The sequence below is a fragment of the Dunckerocampus dactyliophorus genome, chromosome 8 (genome assembly GCF_027744805.1).
Source record: "Dunckerocampus dactyliophorus isolate RoL2022-P2 chromosome 8, RoL_Ddac_1.1, whole genome shotgun sequence".
In the NCBI taxonomy this organism is placed as follows: domain Eukaryota; kingdom Metazoa; phylum Chordata; class Actinopteri; order Syngnathiformes; family Syngnathidae; genus Dunckerocampus; species Dunckerocampus dactyliophorus.
In genome coordinates, this window is record NC_072826.1 from 714,187 (window position 1) to 729,278 (window position 15,092).

Consider the following 15,092-nt stretch of genomic DNA (forward strand, 5'->3'; position numbering starts at 1 on the left):
CTGGCGGAGAAACATCAGGGCTGCACACATCTCAGGAGGAACTTTGGTCCCCTCCTCTTGACAGGCACTCTCCAAACCTGAAGGTTCCAAAGCTGTTGCTTGGCAACTTGAAGTTTCAGCTCCTTACACACATTTTCTATGGGATTCAATTCCGGAGACTCCAGTATTCTTAATGTGCTTCTCCTTGAGCCCACCCACTGTACAGTACATCCAACCCTGTGTATCACTGCCCACCCACTGTACATCCAACCCTGTGTATCACTGCCCACCCACTGTACATCCAACCCTGTGGATCACTGCCCACCCACTGTACATCCAACCCTGTGTATCACTGCCCACCCACTGGCCAAAATGCACATGAGAGCCGCTGAACGTGTTTTTATGCGGACAGACATTTTTTTTTCCACTTGTGTGGATGGAGATGTTTTTAAATCCCAGAGCGTGGTAATGAGTGTTTTCCAAAACACCTGTGTTTGTGGTGACATAGCGTAACTGATGCCATGCTTGATGCCATGCTTGATGCCAGTGTTTCCAGGAGGCTAGTGGGAATGTTTGATGACTTCACGGAGGGCATCCACTGTCTGGAACTGACATCAATTTGCCATCCAGTCCCAAAAGTTCTCAACTGTATTTGCCATGGATTAGTCTTTGCCATCACGAGGTCATGACAGGGTGAATACCTGACAGAAAATGACACTGGATCCACATTTTTGCCAAGATTTTGCCTTTTAAAGGCTGCGGTCTTAAACTTCTGATCACTTTAACGCTTGTTTGCAATCATTTGCTCACTCAACATGTTTTTTGTTTTTGTGTTGCTCCTATTTGCTACTCTACTCTGTTCCAACCTCCTTAAAGGGATAGTTTGGATTTTTTCAGAAGATGCAAGCGTCTTCGTCACGTACACGAGAACGGACATGCGACAGTGGGCAGGGAAACGGCGGGAGAAATTTGTGGGGTCTGATTTTTTTCCGAGGTGGCATTTCTGTGCTGCAAATGTATTCCTCTTTTCAACGCATATTGTTTTGGAAGCCAACCTCCTTTCTTGTGAAACGCCAGCGACTACCCGGAAATGCGAACCATCCCTTTAAGCTCCAAGAGTGCAAGATGTCAATTGTTGCAACTGATGATCAGGAGTGTATTACCAATTTCTGCGACATTTAATGAAGGGGTGGGGGTAAAATGTCCTTGCTTTTGTTAAAACTGCAAGTTTCCCATAACATTTTTGTGAATCGGTGTGTAATTTGATGAGAAAAACAACATACTTTTCTGTTACTAACTGCTCTGCAGGCAGAACAAGATAGTCTTTGCTCAGCGTTGAGTGCGTGCTTCCAACGTCCCGTGTTTTTTAAAGGACGCACATTCAAGCAGGGTTAGCGAAACCGCTAAATGGTTCATATAAGGACAAACTGTGTGGACATTCTTTGTCCATCAGCCTTGGTATCGTGCAAGCTGTTCTCTATCCGAGCATCGTATCCCCAAGCTCACATTATGCTAATAGAATTTGAAATGTACATTCTCATGTCAGCAGGTCAAGGGTTTCAAGCTTTCACACGCACACGTGCACGGCTAGAGCAGAGGCAATTTGCTACATTAGGCTGCCTGATAACGCGCGTCCGCTGAGAGTTATGCGGTGGTTTAACAGGCATTGCTCTCACCAATTAGAGGGAGCCAGCGAAGCAGACAAGTGGATGGCGGCCGTGCCAACAAGCAGCCACTCACTCATGCTCACACATGCTGGAGGAAAGATCCTAAAGGTAGTCAGCTGGAATAATGCGCTGATCATCTGAGTCACGTCCGGGGTGAAGAGCTGAAGGGAAAGAGCCACCTGCGCCTCACTTGTCTCTTGGCTGCCCGGCCTGGAGCCACATGACATGGTCCCACTGCCCCAAACGGGAGCGCCAAGCAGCACCGGGCCACACAGCCGTGTGAGGGGGAGCGTGCACAAAAAAAAACATGCACACCCACGGGGAGAGTCAGGCCCCGGAGAGCACCTGATTCATTTCTTCTTGAGGGCTATTCATCTTTTCAAGCACCAGAATCACTTTGCCTCTCAGGAACGGGAGAGGAGATTGACTTTTCTATTCCAATCAACCTGAGGCTGACCACACCGTCCTTGCTGCTGCATTGCCCACATCAAATAAAATGCGTGCGTTAAAGAATACACTTCTATTTACCGTGGAGCGAGACAAGTCAAGGTCACAAGCTAGCACTCGTGTTTCATACACAAGTGGTGTTTGTGTGTCCTCATTTCTTATTTCGGTCACACTTCAATGTTTCAGATCATCATCATTTAAATATTACACACAAAATGGAGTTTTTAAATGAACATTTTTATTATTAAAGGAGAAACAAATCCAAACCTACATGGCTCCGCCCCCCATTAAAACATAACTGTGGTTTATCACACCTCAGTTGAATTTATGGAGCCACACCCAGGCCTGATTGCTGCCACACCTGTTCTCAATCAAGAAATCACTTACATAAGACCTGCTTGGCAGAGTGAAGTAGACCAAAAGATCCTGAAAAGCCAGACATCAAGCCGAGACGTAAAGAAATTCAGGAACAAGCGAGAAAGAAAGTAACTGAGATCTATCAGTCTGGAAAAAAGGTTATAAAGCCATTTGTAAAGCTTTGGCACTCCAGCAAACCACAGTGAGAGCCATTATCCACAAATGGCGAAAAGATGGAACAGTGGTGAACCTTCCCAGGAGCGCAGCGACGACTCATCTGAGAGGTCACAAAAGACCCCACAACAACATCCAAAGAACTGCAGGTCTCACTTGCCTCAGTTAAGGTCAGTGTTCATGACTCCACCATAAGAAAGACACTGGGCCAAAACGGCCTGCATGGCAGAGTTCCAAGACCAAAACCACTGCTGAACAAAAACAACATTAAGGCTCGTCTCCATTTTGCCAGAAAACATCTTGATGATCCCCAAGACCTTTGGGAAAATACTTTGGTCTGACGAGACAAAAATTGCATTTTTTAGAAAGTGTGTGTCCCATTACATCTGGCATAAAAGTAACACCGCATTTCAGAAAAAGAACATCATAGCAACAGTAAAATGTGGTGGTGGTAGTGTGATGGTCTGGGGCTGTTTTGCTGCTTCAGGACCTGGAAGACTTGCTGTGATAAATGGAAGCATGAATTCTACTGAAGGAGAATGTCCGGCCATCTGTTGGTGACCTCAAGCTGAAAGCAACTTGGGTTCTGCAGCAGGACAATGATCCAAAACACACCAGCAAGTCCACCTCTGAATGGCTGAAGAAAAACAAAAACTCAAAAGTAAAAGTCCTGACCTGAATGTGTAAAACAGGATTTAAAATGCACCTAATACCTGTGTGGCCGAAATGAGTTTCCTCCTTAGGGTGGCTGGGCTCTTCTGCATTGAGAGGAGCCAGATGAGGTGGCTCGGGTTTCTGGTTAGGACGCCTGTCTCACAAGTAGCCTGGGAACGCCTCAGGTTCAACCCAGAGGAGCCGGACGAAGCAGCCGGCGAGAGGGACGTCTGGGCTTCTCGTCTTTGGCTGCAAGCCGACCTGAGTAAGTGGAAGAGGAAGGTTGGATGGACGATCAACAATAGCGATTTTAAGAGCTTTTTATTGGGTGCATCCATTATTTGAGGTTTTTCCTGGCATCCGTGGGTGATCTTGGAGATCTTACCTTGGCCATCTACTGCCCGTCCAGATCCACTGCATGGGTGGTTGTGATGATGTACTTACAATACGTGGACACATTCAGCACACAAGTAAACAGCTGATTGATGAACGCCAATCCAAGACGTAACAGAAGACATCGTATTCATTAGTGTCTCTTAGAATTTATCTGCTACTTACTTCAAACCGCAGACATCCGAGAAACGGGAGGGCTATTAACTGCAGAGGAAACCCAATGAAATGTGACGCCCGGCTGCAGATTGTATCGTCAGGATCTAGAGGAGGAGGAGGCTGCTTTTAAGATGAAAAACGACAATGCGCGCTGGTGTCACTTCATCAATGTGAAACCCTCGTCGGGAGAGCGAAGCGCTGTCCTCTGAACGAAGCGGCTTTTAAACGGGCTGACTTTCACTGCATAACTCATCTGAGCCACAGCAGTGATGCTGCCTGCTCCCTGGGGAGGTGCCGCACGGGGGGGTGTCACAACTTGCGAGGTCACGAGCGTCGACATCCACAATGCTTCTCGGGAACTCATCTCTGCTGACTTCATTAAACTCTACTGTACACTTTCGGCATCAGGAGTTTCTTTCAAGCGTATGCGTGTGCCGGCCGCATTGCTCCCATGTCAGTTTGTCTCTGCACTCGGGCGCTCTTATCGCTCAAGCAAACAGCTCCCATGCAGCAGCCCCGACCCATCTATCTGGCTGACATGCGCTTCCATGTTTGTTTTCTCTCTGCACACAAAGCCGACGATATTGAGCCGTGTCGACCGAGCTCCTCCATTCATGCCGGATGAATCAATCACTCCTGCACGCTTAGTGCCGCCACGCTTTTCTACTCCAGTCAATCTCTCGGCAGGGAAGGGAGCTCTTCTTACATTTGCAAAAGATTGGTTTCTCCGAGGTGCTGCTTTATCGTAAAGCACATTTTGCTTTGGGAAACATCCGTCACGTGCGGTGAGGTTCATCGCTAGTGAGGCACAGACTCCTTTGGAGGTTTTTTTTATGTCAATACAGGGTAGGGTACTCAGTACGAGGATATGACGGAGTATTTGGGCCACACTGGAAAAAATAAGTAAATAATCTGACATGAAATCAATCATACATTTACGACTTTATTCACATTTACATAATATCGCAACTTTATTCTCCTAAATGTACCACTTTTTCCCCGTAAATTTACAACTTTATTCTCGTAAATAAATCGTAAATTTACGTCATAAATTAGGAGAATAAAGTTGTAACTTTGAGAAAAAAAGTAAAGTCGCATTATGACCTTTGCCCAAGGCCAAAGGTCATAAGCCCCCCTTTATTCTCGGAAATAAGTTGTAAATTTACCTAACATTGCGACTTTATTCTCATAAATGTCGTACATTTACTACTTTTTCTTGTAAATTAGGAGTCGTAAATTTACGAGAATAAAGTTGCAATGTGAGCTTTGCCCAAGGCCAAAGGTCACATTAGTCCCCCCCTTTATTCTCTGAAATAAGTTGTAAATCTAAGAAATATTGCAACTTTATTCTAATAAACTGATGACTTTTTTCTCATAAATTTACAACTTTATTCTCGCAAATGAGTCGTAAATTTGCAAGTTAAAGTCGTAAATTTACGACTTACTTATTTACGAGAATAAGGCCGCCATAGTACCTTTGCCCAAGGCCAAAGGTCACATTAGCCCCCCCTCTATTCTTGCAAATAACTCCTAAATTCACATAATATTGCAACTTTATTCTCTTACATTTACGACTTTTATTCTCGTAAATTTACAAGACAAGAAGTCATAGATTTAAAAGAGGAAGCACTCTGCTTTCTCAACAAGCCAGCGTTTAAAAGAAATCAAGTGAACACATGGAAGCAAAGGGTTGCATTTGCTTAGAAACGAAACAAAGGACTTTTGAATGCATAACTGGCAACAAGTGATAAAGTAAAGCGGGAGGCATCCCAAGACCCTGGCAGTGTTTCTACACCAAGCAGTGAAATAAACATGGCAGGAAAAGCACTTGTCCCTGCTAGTCTTAGTAATGAGCTGGAAAACACTCACTTTGATGCAAGGGAACTAAACATGACGTATGAAACATTCATGAAGAAGGCCTGTACTATAAATCCAATGCAGCTACAAGAAGCTTCATGAAAGGTAATTGATGACTTCCCTCAAGGTTACATTTCATGGCAGCTTTCTACAAGCACATCATGAGATCAAGTCCGCCGTGTGAAGATCATCCTGCGTTTCAATGACGAGCAGAGGCTTTCTCCTTCGACTGGGCTCTAACAATAAAGACCCACTGCTGCTACCTTCTGTTGCTGCGCTCGCCTTCGCTGCCGCGCCGCTTGGCCGCAAACATTTCGTCTCCGCTTCAGGACTGCTGCAGACGTCTTGAGCGATTCTCAGCTCCCCCAGCTCCTGGATCAGCGGTCTGGCGCCGCGGGAGGCTCGTGGGAGGACGTCGATTCGGCCGTCCGCTGACAGGAGCGTGACTGCGTGCTCCTGCGGGATGGCGAGGGCGGGGGAAGTGTGTTGGGGCTGGAGAAGGCTGTCCTGAGATGACTCTCCTCCCCCTCCTTTCGTGGTTTCAGACTTGTCTTCTTCACAAGAGCTGCTGTCACTCCCTGAAGCACTCTCGGAGGCTCCGTCCTCCTCGTCCCCAACCACCATTGTGGCCGCCTCTTCCAGCTCTTCAATCTCCAGATCCAAGTCTTTTTTCTCTAAGGAGGCTTTTTGTAGAGTAGCGGCCAAGGCTGGCAACTTTTGGGACCTGTGAGACACACGGATACTTTACTATCCCCGTGGCCTGATGTGCTGGAAGACACAGCCTGGCCATACGAACGTTACCGCCCATGAACACAATCCTATTCCTTGCAATCCCAATATCATTCATTGATGACAATTGGCAGAGGCTGACAAAGCATAAGAATGATTTGCTTGAATAGAATGATTGTGACGAAATACACATTGAAAAAGGCTCCGAAGGCGCTCACAAAGAAGGCGATTTAAAACAGTAATTGAAGGATAAGCAACCCCGAGGTCATTTCCACTTACCATTTCATGCTAGAAGCCGTGCGTGTCTTGGTCATTGGACACCTCCGCATCAGACACGCTGGTTTCATCGTGGTTCAATAAATGCAGCTTAATCCCTTGTTGTGCCACCGCTCTATTCCATCCCCACATGTTCCTTCCTCCTCCAAAACTACTGACACCTGGCTCAAATCTTTGCTACAATCACTGTAAACATCATCTGTCTCGGTTGTTTACTCTGCTTAAGCTGAGCGCCGCGCCTTTGCCAACGTCACTTCTGGAAACGCCCCCTTTCAAGGACGGCAGCGTTCGCTTTCAAAAAACAAACAACGTAGAACATAATAAGAAACTATAGAGAACATATTTAAGCAAAGTAGATAAATACTTTGTATACGGCGTATAAGTACAGTGTTAAGTATGTTTTACTTGAAACTAGTCGGTTTTACTTGATGTGGAAGCAGTAAAATGAAGTCCTGCAATTTGGTACGAGTCGATGGTTGTCAGCGTGCTGACAAATGGTGCATTCAGCTCTTTTGTGTGGGAGTCCAAAAAAGAAGTAAAGAAAAGACTTGACTAACTGAAAAAGGCTGATAAAGTCCAAGCAGAAAGGATGGAGCAGCCTTGTTTGATGAAGGTTGCATCAAGTCTGAATGAGGCTTGTTGGGAGAATCCAACAGTGCGACTCCGGCAAGAGAGGCTGCAGCAGAACAGCCACTTCAAACACGGCTGTATTCTCTTACCCCCGTGGGAAGTCATTATTGAGTTAGCATTGGAGGGGCAAGCTTGTTTTCCCTCCCCTCCCTTGCTCTGCGGTGGGAGAAGCTTGGCCTGTGGTGAATACAAAGGCCCTGTCCAAGAGGGGGAGGGATAACGTTATCCACAATCCAATCATTACTACGCCGCTGTTGTGACGAGCCCGTCATTAAACTGAGAAGGGCTGGCTCTTTCCAGCTTGGAAAACTTCTAGGAAGACAAAGACGCCTCCATCTGCCAAAGTGTTTAAATGAAAACGGGTCGAGAGGGTGTGTGTGTGTGGCGGGGGTGGGGGTGGGGGGCAGTGCAACATTCCTTTCATCGTTACTGCGCCCATTGAAAGAAATCACATTGTGCATGTCAGTCAGATAAAGCGCGTCTTCAGACGTATGAATCCATGTCATTTGAGCACCACATTTCCGGAGCGAAACCAATAAATGCATCTTTCACTCCCTGGGAAATAAAAGCCACAACTCTGACTGAAAACGGGAACGGTCAGATTGACTGGAAGTCCACTGGATTCTCCATCTATGAGGGGAAAACACAAGTCCTCTTTCTGAAAGCCCGTTTTCTGCACAGAAAAAAGGGACTGTGCAAACTCACTATTGGAGAGGTCTGACACAGATTTGAACTATGGAGGGAAAAGGTTACTAACGAGAATGACTTGCGTGGCCATTTACAGCACCCAAACCATGCGTAACTCATGTACAGCAATGCCATAAATGTCTCTCATATTCTTAGCAGCACCATGCAGACGTGTGTGTCGCGTGCACAGTGGATTCCTTTTTTATAGTTGTGCTTCAAGCCTCGTTAGAAGAATGGCGGCCAACTGACAAGAAACCTCAACGAACACGGCGGCCACGTGGATCACGGCCAAATTCTAAGCTTGACAGGGACATTAGCTGGATTCCAAAAAGGCACATTCAATCGTTACTGACCACAGCACACTCAACTTCGTTAAACATTAGGGCTGCAGCAGTACAATATTTTAGTAATCGAGCATTCGGCTGAAATGTTTTTTTGATTAATCGAGTGATCGGAAAAAACATTTTTTGCTTAAAGTGGCTAAATAATGGATTTTTTAGATAATCAAGTGTTTTATTTCTTCCATTCACATGGTACATAGGAACAAACTATTTTCTTGACTACATGATGGCGCTATTTACTATTTACTGGAAAAGGGCAAAAATAATAATACATTTCTAAGACTAACTGAAATATTACGTTATTGTTGACGGCTGAGCATTCATAAATCCTAACCTTAGACAGGCTGACTACAAACAAGACAAATATTCTTTATGAGATGTGGAGTTTGTGCATTGTTCAAAGTAAAATGAAGACACCCCGAGTGGAACACATTGCTCTCAACCAAGTGAGTGAGACACACACTTCCTTGTTCCATTACACAGTATCGTCTGCTAGAGATGAGCAGCCACTGTCGCCAATCGATTGGCTGTCCTAGAAGTCACAACATTACATCCAAGATGAATTTGCATATATGTTGTAAAATGCTGTAGAAAATAAGCATAACCTCGTAGGAGAGACAAAAAATGTGATTAGAAACACCTTAATTACATTTAGAACTACAAATATGTTGGGTTGTTAATATAAATTGTCCATCACTTCATCAAAATAAAATAACTAATATTTGATCTCAGCCATCACTCGCTGGCGATTAAATGAGCGCAACTGAACAGCAAATAACAGATTTTGCTGTGTTTATTCTATGGCTCACATTAAATGACTTGTGAGGAGGACACTCTTCGAGTCAGCATATTTCATATTTCGAGCATCACATCATGGCTTGTGACTGCCTTTGGGGTGGGGCGGACCTGTCAACAGCACCCGCCGCTGCTCAGTGAGAACACAAACACGCAGAACAATACATGCTTTCACCATATCAGAAAGGTCCCCAACGATGCCAGAAAAAGTCGCTAGATTGGTCGCTTTTGAGAAAATATGTCGTGAAGGGGGGTTGGAATGTCGCCAGATCTAGCGGTAAAATCGGCAAGTTGGCAACACTGAGCAGCTACTGTTTAGTGAGCTAAAATGTTTTTATTTCCCATCACAGCGCTGTGTTTTGCAGATGAAATAAACCCTGTGTGAGGTCACGTTACCATTGCAATAAAGTGCCATTCCGACAGTAGTCATAATGAAGCGAAACGAGCCCCCCACACGGCAAACGTTACGTTAGTAAGGCACATTAACCTTAATCTCACCGATTTGCGCTACGTTAATTTAACCGCGTCTCGGATCTTACTGTTGTACGTAAATGCTGCGTCCCAACGGATACGCCTCACGGTCTTCAACTTGCTGTTTAGCCACATTTTCTGTCTGTTTTTTATATTTTGTTTGGTGACAAAATTGCAACTTTATTCTTTGTTTCCCTTCATTCCTTTCGTTGCCTTGTCGCACTCTCACCTCTTCAACCTACCCGCGCCATCTTCTTCCTTCTTCGTCCTCTGCGTGGGTGATGTAAGCGATTCCTAGAGGCATAGAATAATTATTTTTCGTAATCTAGGTACTTGAGTTATTCCAGGAATCGTTGCACAGCTATTTAACATCCAATGACGCAGTGTTTTAGATATAGTGTAGTATGCCTTGGTCTTTCATGCGCCTTTTTATGGAAAATTTTCCAGCACAATTTTACCCCAGTTTTCGTATACTGCCAAAAGAGGCAATGATGCAACTCTGTACTAATGCATTAACATTTCAGAGCACTAAAAACGGCCACAAGGGGGCAGAAGTGCTTTTGATAAGAGCTCGGCAGGGATAGTGTTAACGGACAAATCACACATGACAAGGAGGAGGAAGTGAGAGAACGTAGAGGAGTGTATCTGTGTAGGCTCTCAGTCGTACAGGAGTTGTCCATCGAGGAAAAGGCTTCTTGAGACGTCATCTGTACTTCTGTGAAGAATGTGTCGGACGTTTCGCTCCTCATCCGAAGAGCTTCGTCAGCGAACTAATAAGTGCTGGTAGCCTAGGCCTTAAATACAGTAAGAGTGGGCGGAATTGGTGTGCCAACACCCTCCTCCTATTGGTTCGTTACACTAAGTCTGGGCGGAGCAGTGGTATAATCCTATCCTGTTATTAACACCTCCGATAAAAGGGAAGTGTCGCTCCCTGAATAGGGTATGAACGACTCTGATACTGGCTTGTTAGCATCTATTGTTCTGGCTCGGCCCTGCCTTCACCTCATTTGCAAGACTAAGAGCTGTGGGTTTTGGTCTCAGTAACCTGCTGAACACAGGGTCCAAATTAAACCTCAAACCACCATTCCGATTCAATGATGGGTTCTGTTGTTTGACAAAAATAGCTTCCTTTACTCCTCTTTCAAACCATCTGTTTTCTTTGGCCAAAATCTTTACCTCGCTGTCCTGAAAAGAGTGATTGGTAGCTTTCAGGTGTAGATGTACTGCTGATTGAGAAAATTCCTACCTATTTCAAACCAGTAAATACCCTGAGACAAAAATTAGTGCATCCTAAAGACAAGGCTCCAAACCAGAAACAGAGCAATGTGGTCTATTCCATCCACTGTAAAGATGAGGAATGCAAAGAGCACTACATTGGGGAAACTAAGCAAATGCTCCAAAAAAGGCTTTATCAACATCGCAGGGACAATGCTAGTGGTCCTCAATCAGCAGTACATCTACACCTGAAAGCTACCAATCACTCTTTTCAGGACAGCGAGGTAAAGATTTTGGCCAAAGAAAACAGATGGTTTGAAAGAGGAGTAAAGGAAGCTATTTTTGTCAAACAACAGAACCCATCATTGAATCGGAATGGTGGTTTGAGGTTTAATTTGGACCCTGTGTTCAGCAGGTTACTGAGACCAAAACCCACAGCTCTTAGTCTTGCAAATGAGGTGAAGGCAGGGCCGAGCCAGAACAATAGATGCTAACAAGCCAGTATCAGAGTCGTTCATACCCTATTCAGGGAGCGACACTTCCCTTTTATCGGAGGTGTTAATAACAGGATAGGATTATACCACTACTCCGCCCAGGCTTAGTGTAACGAACCAATAGGAGGAGGGTGTTGGCACACCAATTCCGCCCACTCTTACTGTATTTAAGGCCTAGGCTACCAGCACTTATTAGTTCGCTGACGAAGCTCTTCGGATGAGGAGCGAAACGTCCGACACATTCTTCACAGAAGTACAGATGACGTCTCAAGAAGCCTTTTCCTCGGTAGAGGAGTGTAGTGTGCAGAAGGTTACACACCGTAGGGACATTATACCGCATGCAGAGGCACACAAATGTTAAAATTGTAAATAGTTCATGGTGTTATATTTGTAAATCAATTGTTATTTTGATGTAAAACAACCCCTTTTTTGTGTTATGTTGGTACAGTTGTTTAGATATTTGAGCTGTCACAAAAGCAAAAAATATGTGTCAAAGTGAAAGTTATGCTTGAAATGCATTTTTTCACAAAAAGCTATTTCTCCATCAACCCTAATATGTACTGTAGTATTCTACACAGGTTACTATATGTCAGTAATGTTACTGTAATGTTTGGCGAGACACACAAGCACCAGACTTGAGTGCTGGACCAACAGGCTTTTATTGCAGGTTTGAATTATCTCAAACAGTCACAATAATCCCTAATATTGGGTGACATGAGTGTAAAAGTGACTGTTGGGGTGTTATTTCATATCTAGAGGACTCTATGATGATGTTACAAACCATACTTAAAAGGTCGTAAACTGTTTTTCTATTTTCTATTTATAAGGAATCCTACTTTGCAGGAATTCACTTATCACAGTTGGGTCTGGAACCAATTAGCCACGATAATTGATGTGGGGAAAAAAAAAAAAGTTTACTCCACATAATTTGTTGTTTTGGGTTTCTGATGGAAAAACAAAAGAAGATTGCGTGCGGGGTATTTGAGCGACTACGGCTAAGACTACTCAAATTATGCAATAACATGGATTGAAATAAATGGAGTGAGTAATTATGCAAACAGTGAGTAAGTCCTTATTAAAGACTAAAATGCTCAAGTGGCACCAAGCAGAGAGGAAATCTGTACTACTTATCAGTGTTAGCTTGGAGATCCTGTGTCTTTGTTCGAAGCCGCTGGGCTTCTCGGCTCCCCTCCGGTGCTGAGGTAAACATGAGGTAAATAAGCGTTTGGAAGTCAAGTATAAGCTATAGCGTGACTGCACGACAGTATATGGCCGCAGTTCTGGTTCTGTAAACCACTGACTGTTCTTGAGCACTTTTTTGGATGTTGTAAATACTGTATTTCTTTTTCGAACGTCCTGTTTTTATTTCACTTAGTTGTTGGTTGTTTTTGCAAACCTTCTATTTGTAACGTTAGTTGCAATTGCATTTGCTTGAAGTGGATGATATGTGAGTGATGGACAGTTTACCTTACTGATGTCCACTTGCTGTACACCGTGTTTGGGTTTTTTTATACATTGGAAGTACATTTTTTGTTGAGCTATTTAAAAAAAAAACACAATGTTTAATGAACAAAAACGTACACACATTATCCAGTTTTATGTTGATAGGTGTATTAAAAACTTAAAAATGATATTTTATTAGATAAAAACTTGTCTGCGATTAACTATCAATACCAAAGACATATTTATACGTTTTTTTAAAACCCGAACACTCGCTCCCAAAGACATATCTGTACGTCTTTTATGTTTTTTTTGGCATGATTGCAATGATGTGCGAGTTTGAGGAAGCTGAGGTGGAAAAAAACAAAACAAAAAGGATGTTCTCCAATGCTTTACTGTTTTTTTTTTCTTTGGTCCGCTCACTTCACACTTTCTATTCATTCTTGCCATGATGGTGCGTAACTTTCTCAAAGCCAATTCTTGACCATTTTCCAATGCTTAAGTGTCCTGTTTACCAGTCTCTCTTCATAACAAAAACAGAGGAAGAGAAACACAACATTGGTGTTTCCTGTTAAAACCATTTAAACATGCATATTACCTCATGTGCCTCATCTAACTGACAGACTGACTGTCTGCTGCCTGGTTTTTGTGAGTGTGTGCTGGGAGGCCCTGCAGAGCTTTGGGAAACAAAAGCAATACACATGGTGCATTCTAATATTTATGCTACATACAAGGGCTTCAAAAGTTTCACAATATGTACATTCTATGAACAGCAATTTGCTTTAAGTGCGCACTCTAGAAACACGCGGTGCTGCATCTTTGTTTTGTCTGCGTGCGTAAGTGTGTGACAGTAAGAGGGAGTGCCTGCCCTTTGGCTTAAATCACACTGAAGTCTTTACGAGGTTGTAAATCTGAGACTGATGTCCCTGTGGTCACGGGGGCTTTATGAGAAGAAATGCATGTGGGACGAAGAGGAAGATTAAATAAATCAACTCCCCTCAGGCCTGCAAATAACCACTGATCGCTGTGCCCCATCATTCGCAACTGATCGCGTTTTGCCTCGACTGCCAGGACTGACAAGATACACGGATGGCAACGAGGGTATAAGATTACATCTCATCTTTGCGCTGCACTCCAAAAAGATGACTTACTTAGCAGAAACATGACAAATCCCGCACGGGGGAATATCTCGCAGAGAAGAAAACAATGGCTTGTGCAATATGTCATCAAACCTGTCAAGCTGCACAAAAGGGCTGCAAACAAACTGCATTTTACAGCAAATGCTGTAAAAGTGCCTGCAACTGTTACAAACTTCCCAGCTGACAAAAACTGTTAAAATATTTGTGTCAATCATAAATATGCAGTAGCGACAGTAACAACCTGTAAACCAGTGGTCCCCAACCATCGGGTTGCGGCCCGGCACCAGTCCACGTCAACAGATACACACACACATACATACATTTATTTTCCATTCATCCATCTTCTTCCACTTATCCATGGTCGAATGACGGGGGCAGCTGTCTAACCAGGGAAGCCCAGACTTCTCTCTCCCCGGCTACTTCATCCAGATCCTCCTGGCAGATCCCGAGGCGTTCCCAAGCCAGTTGAGAGACATAGTCTCTCCAAGGTGTGTTGTTCCGTCATTGTGGATTAAGGTTAAAAGGATTCAGTCATGTGGGATGAGATCGGGAACTTGGTGAACTTGCTTATGGGTAACTTGCTCGTTGGACTCGCTGGCTTGTTATGTTAATTTAGCCTATACAGCCTCCCAGGTATGTTCTTCATGCTGTTGTGTAGCTGAATAACTGTTAATATGTGACAATAACATAGCCGACACCAGTTCAGACTGTTGTTCTGTGTGCTATTGTTTAGTTGAAAGTTGTTAGCTGCCTTTCCAGATTAAATGTCTTTTCTTGGTCTAGAATTGTATGAAATATATTTTTAAATAAATGCAACTTGTTGCCCAGTGCCATTTATACATTTTTTCCCTCTTAATGATGCATTTTTCGACTCATGCGACTTATACTCCAGGCTGGAAAATACAGTACTTGTATGAGACCGGATATTTGCCGCTGGACGATAAAAGCATGTTGCGACCATCACTCACACTCACATCAAACCGCATTGTCGTCGTCTTCTCTCTGGAGTCAGTATTGATTTTATGCGTTTCATTTTGTGTTTAAAATGTGTAGTGTTTCACTTTAACGATAATTTACTGTAATAAAATTTGAAAGAGGCTTCCCTCGTATTGGCTGACTCACGTCAACATTTGCATTAAAAATGTTTAGAAATCGGTATTTAAAAAGACATTTTTCAAGCCAGATCTGCGC

At 43.8% G+C, this 15,092-nt stretch overlaps 1 protein-coding gene across 3 annotated transcripts in view; it reads right to left on the minus strand.

Annotated features, from left to right (window-relative positions):
- Nucleotides 1-2,013: 2,013 nt before the first annotated feature.
- shq1 (SHQ1, H/ACA ribonucleoprotein assembly factor) overlaps nucleotides 2,014-15,092 on the minus strand; it is a 44,067-nt gene continuing 30,988 nt past the window's right edge. For 2 of the 3 annotated variants that reach the window (XM_054784925.1, XM_054784923.1), the window contains exon 12: nucleotides 4,634-6,408. In XM_054784925.1, the coding sequence (XP_054640900.1) occupies nucleotides 5,844-6,408 (565 nt within the window). In that variant the 3' untranslated portion in view covers nucleotides 4,634-5,843. Of the gene's footprint in view, nucleotides 3,262-3,337; nucleotides 3,540-4,633; nucleotides 6,409-15,092 lie in introns of those variants that run through there. The other variant, XM_054784926.1, reaches the window with a different exon arrangement.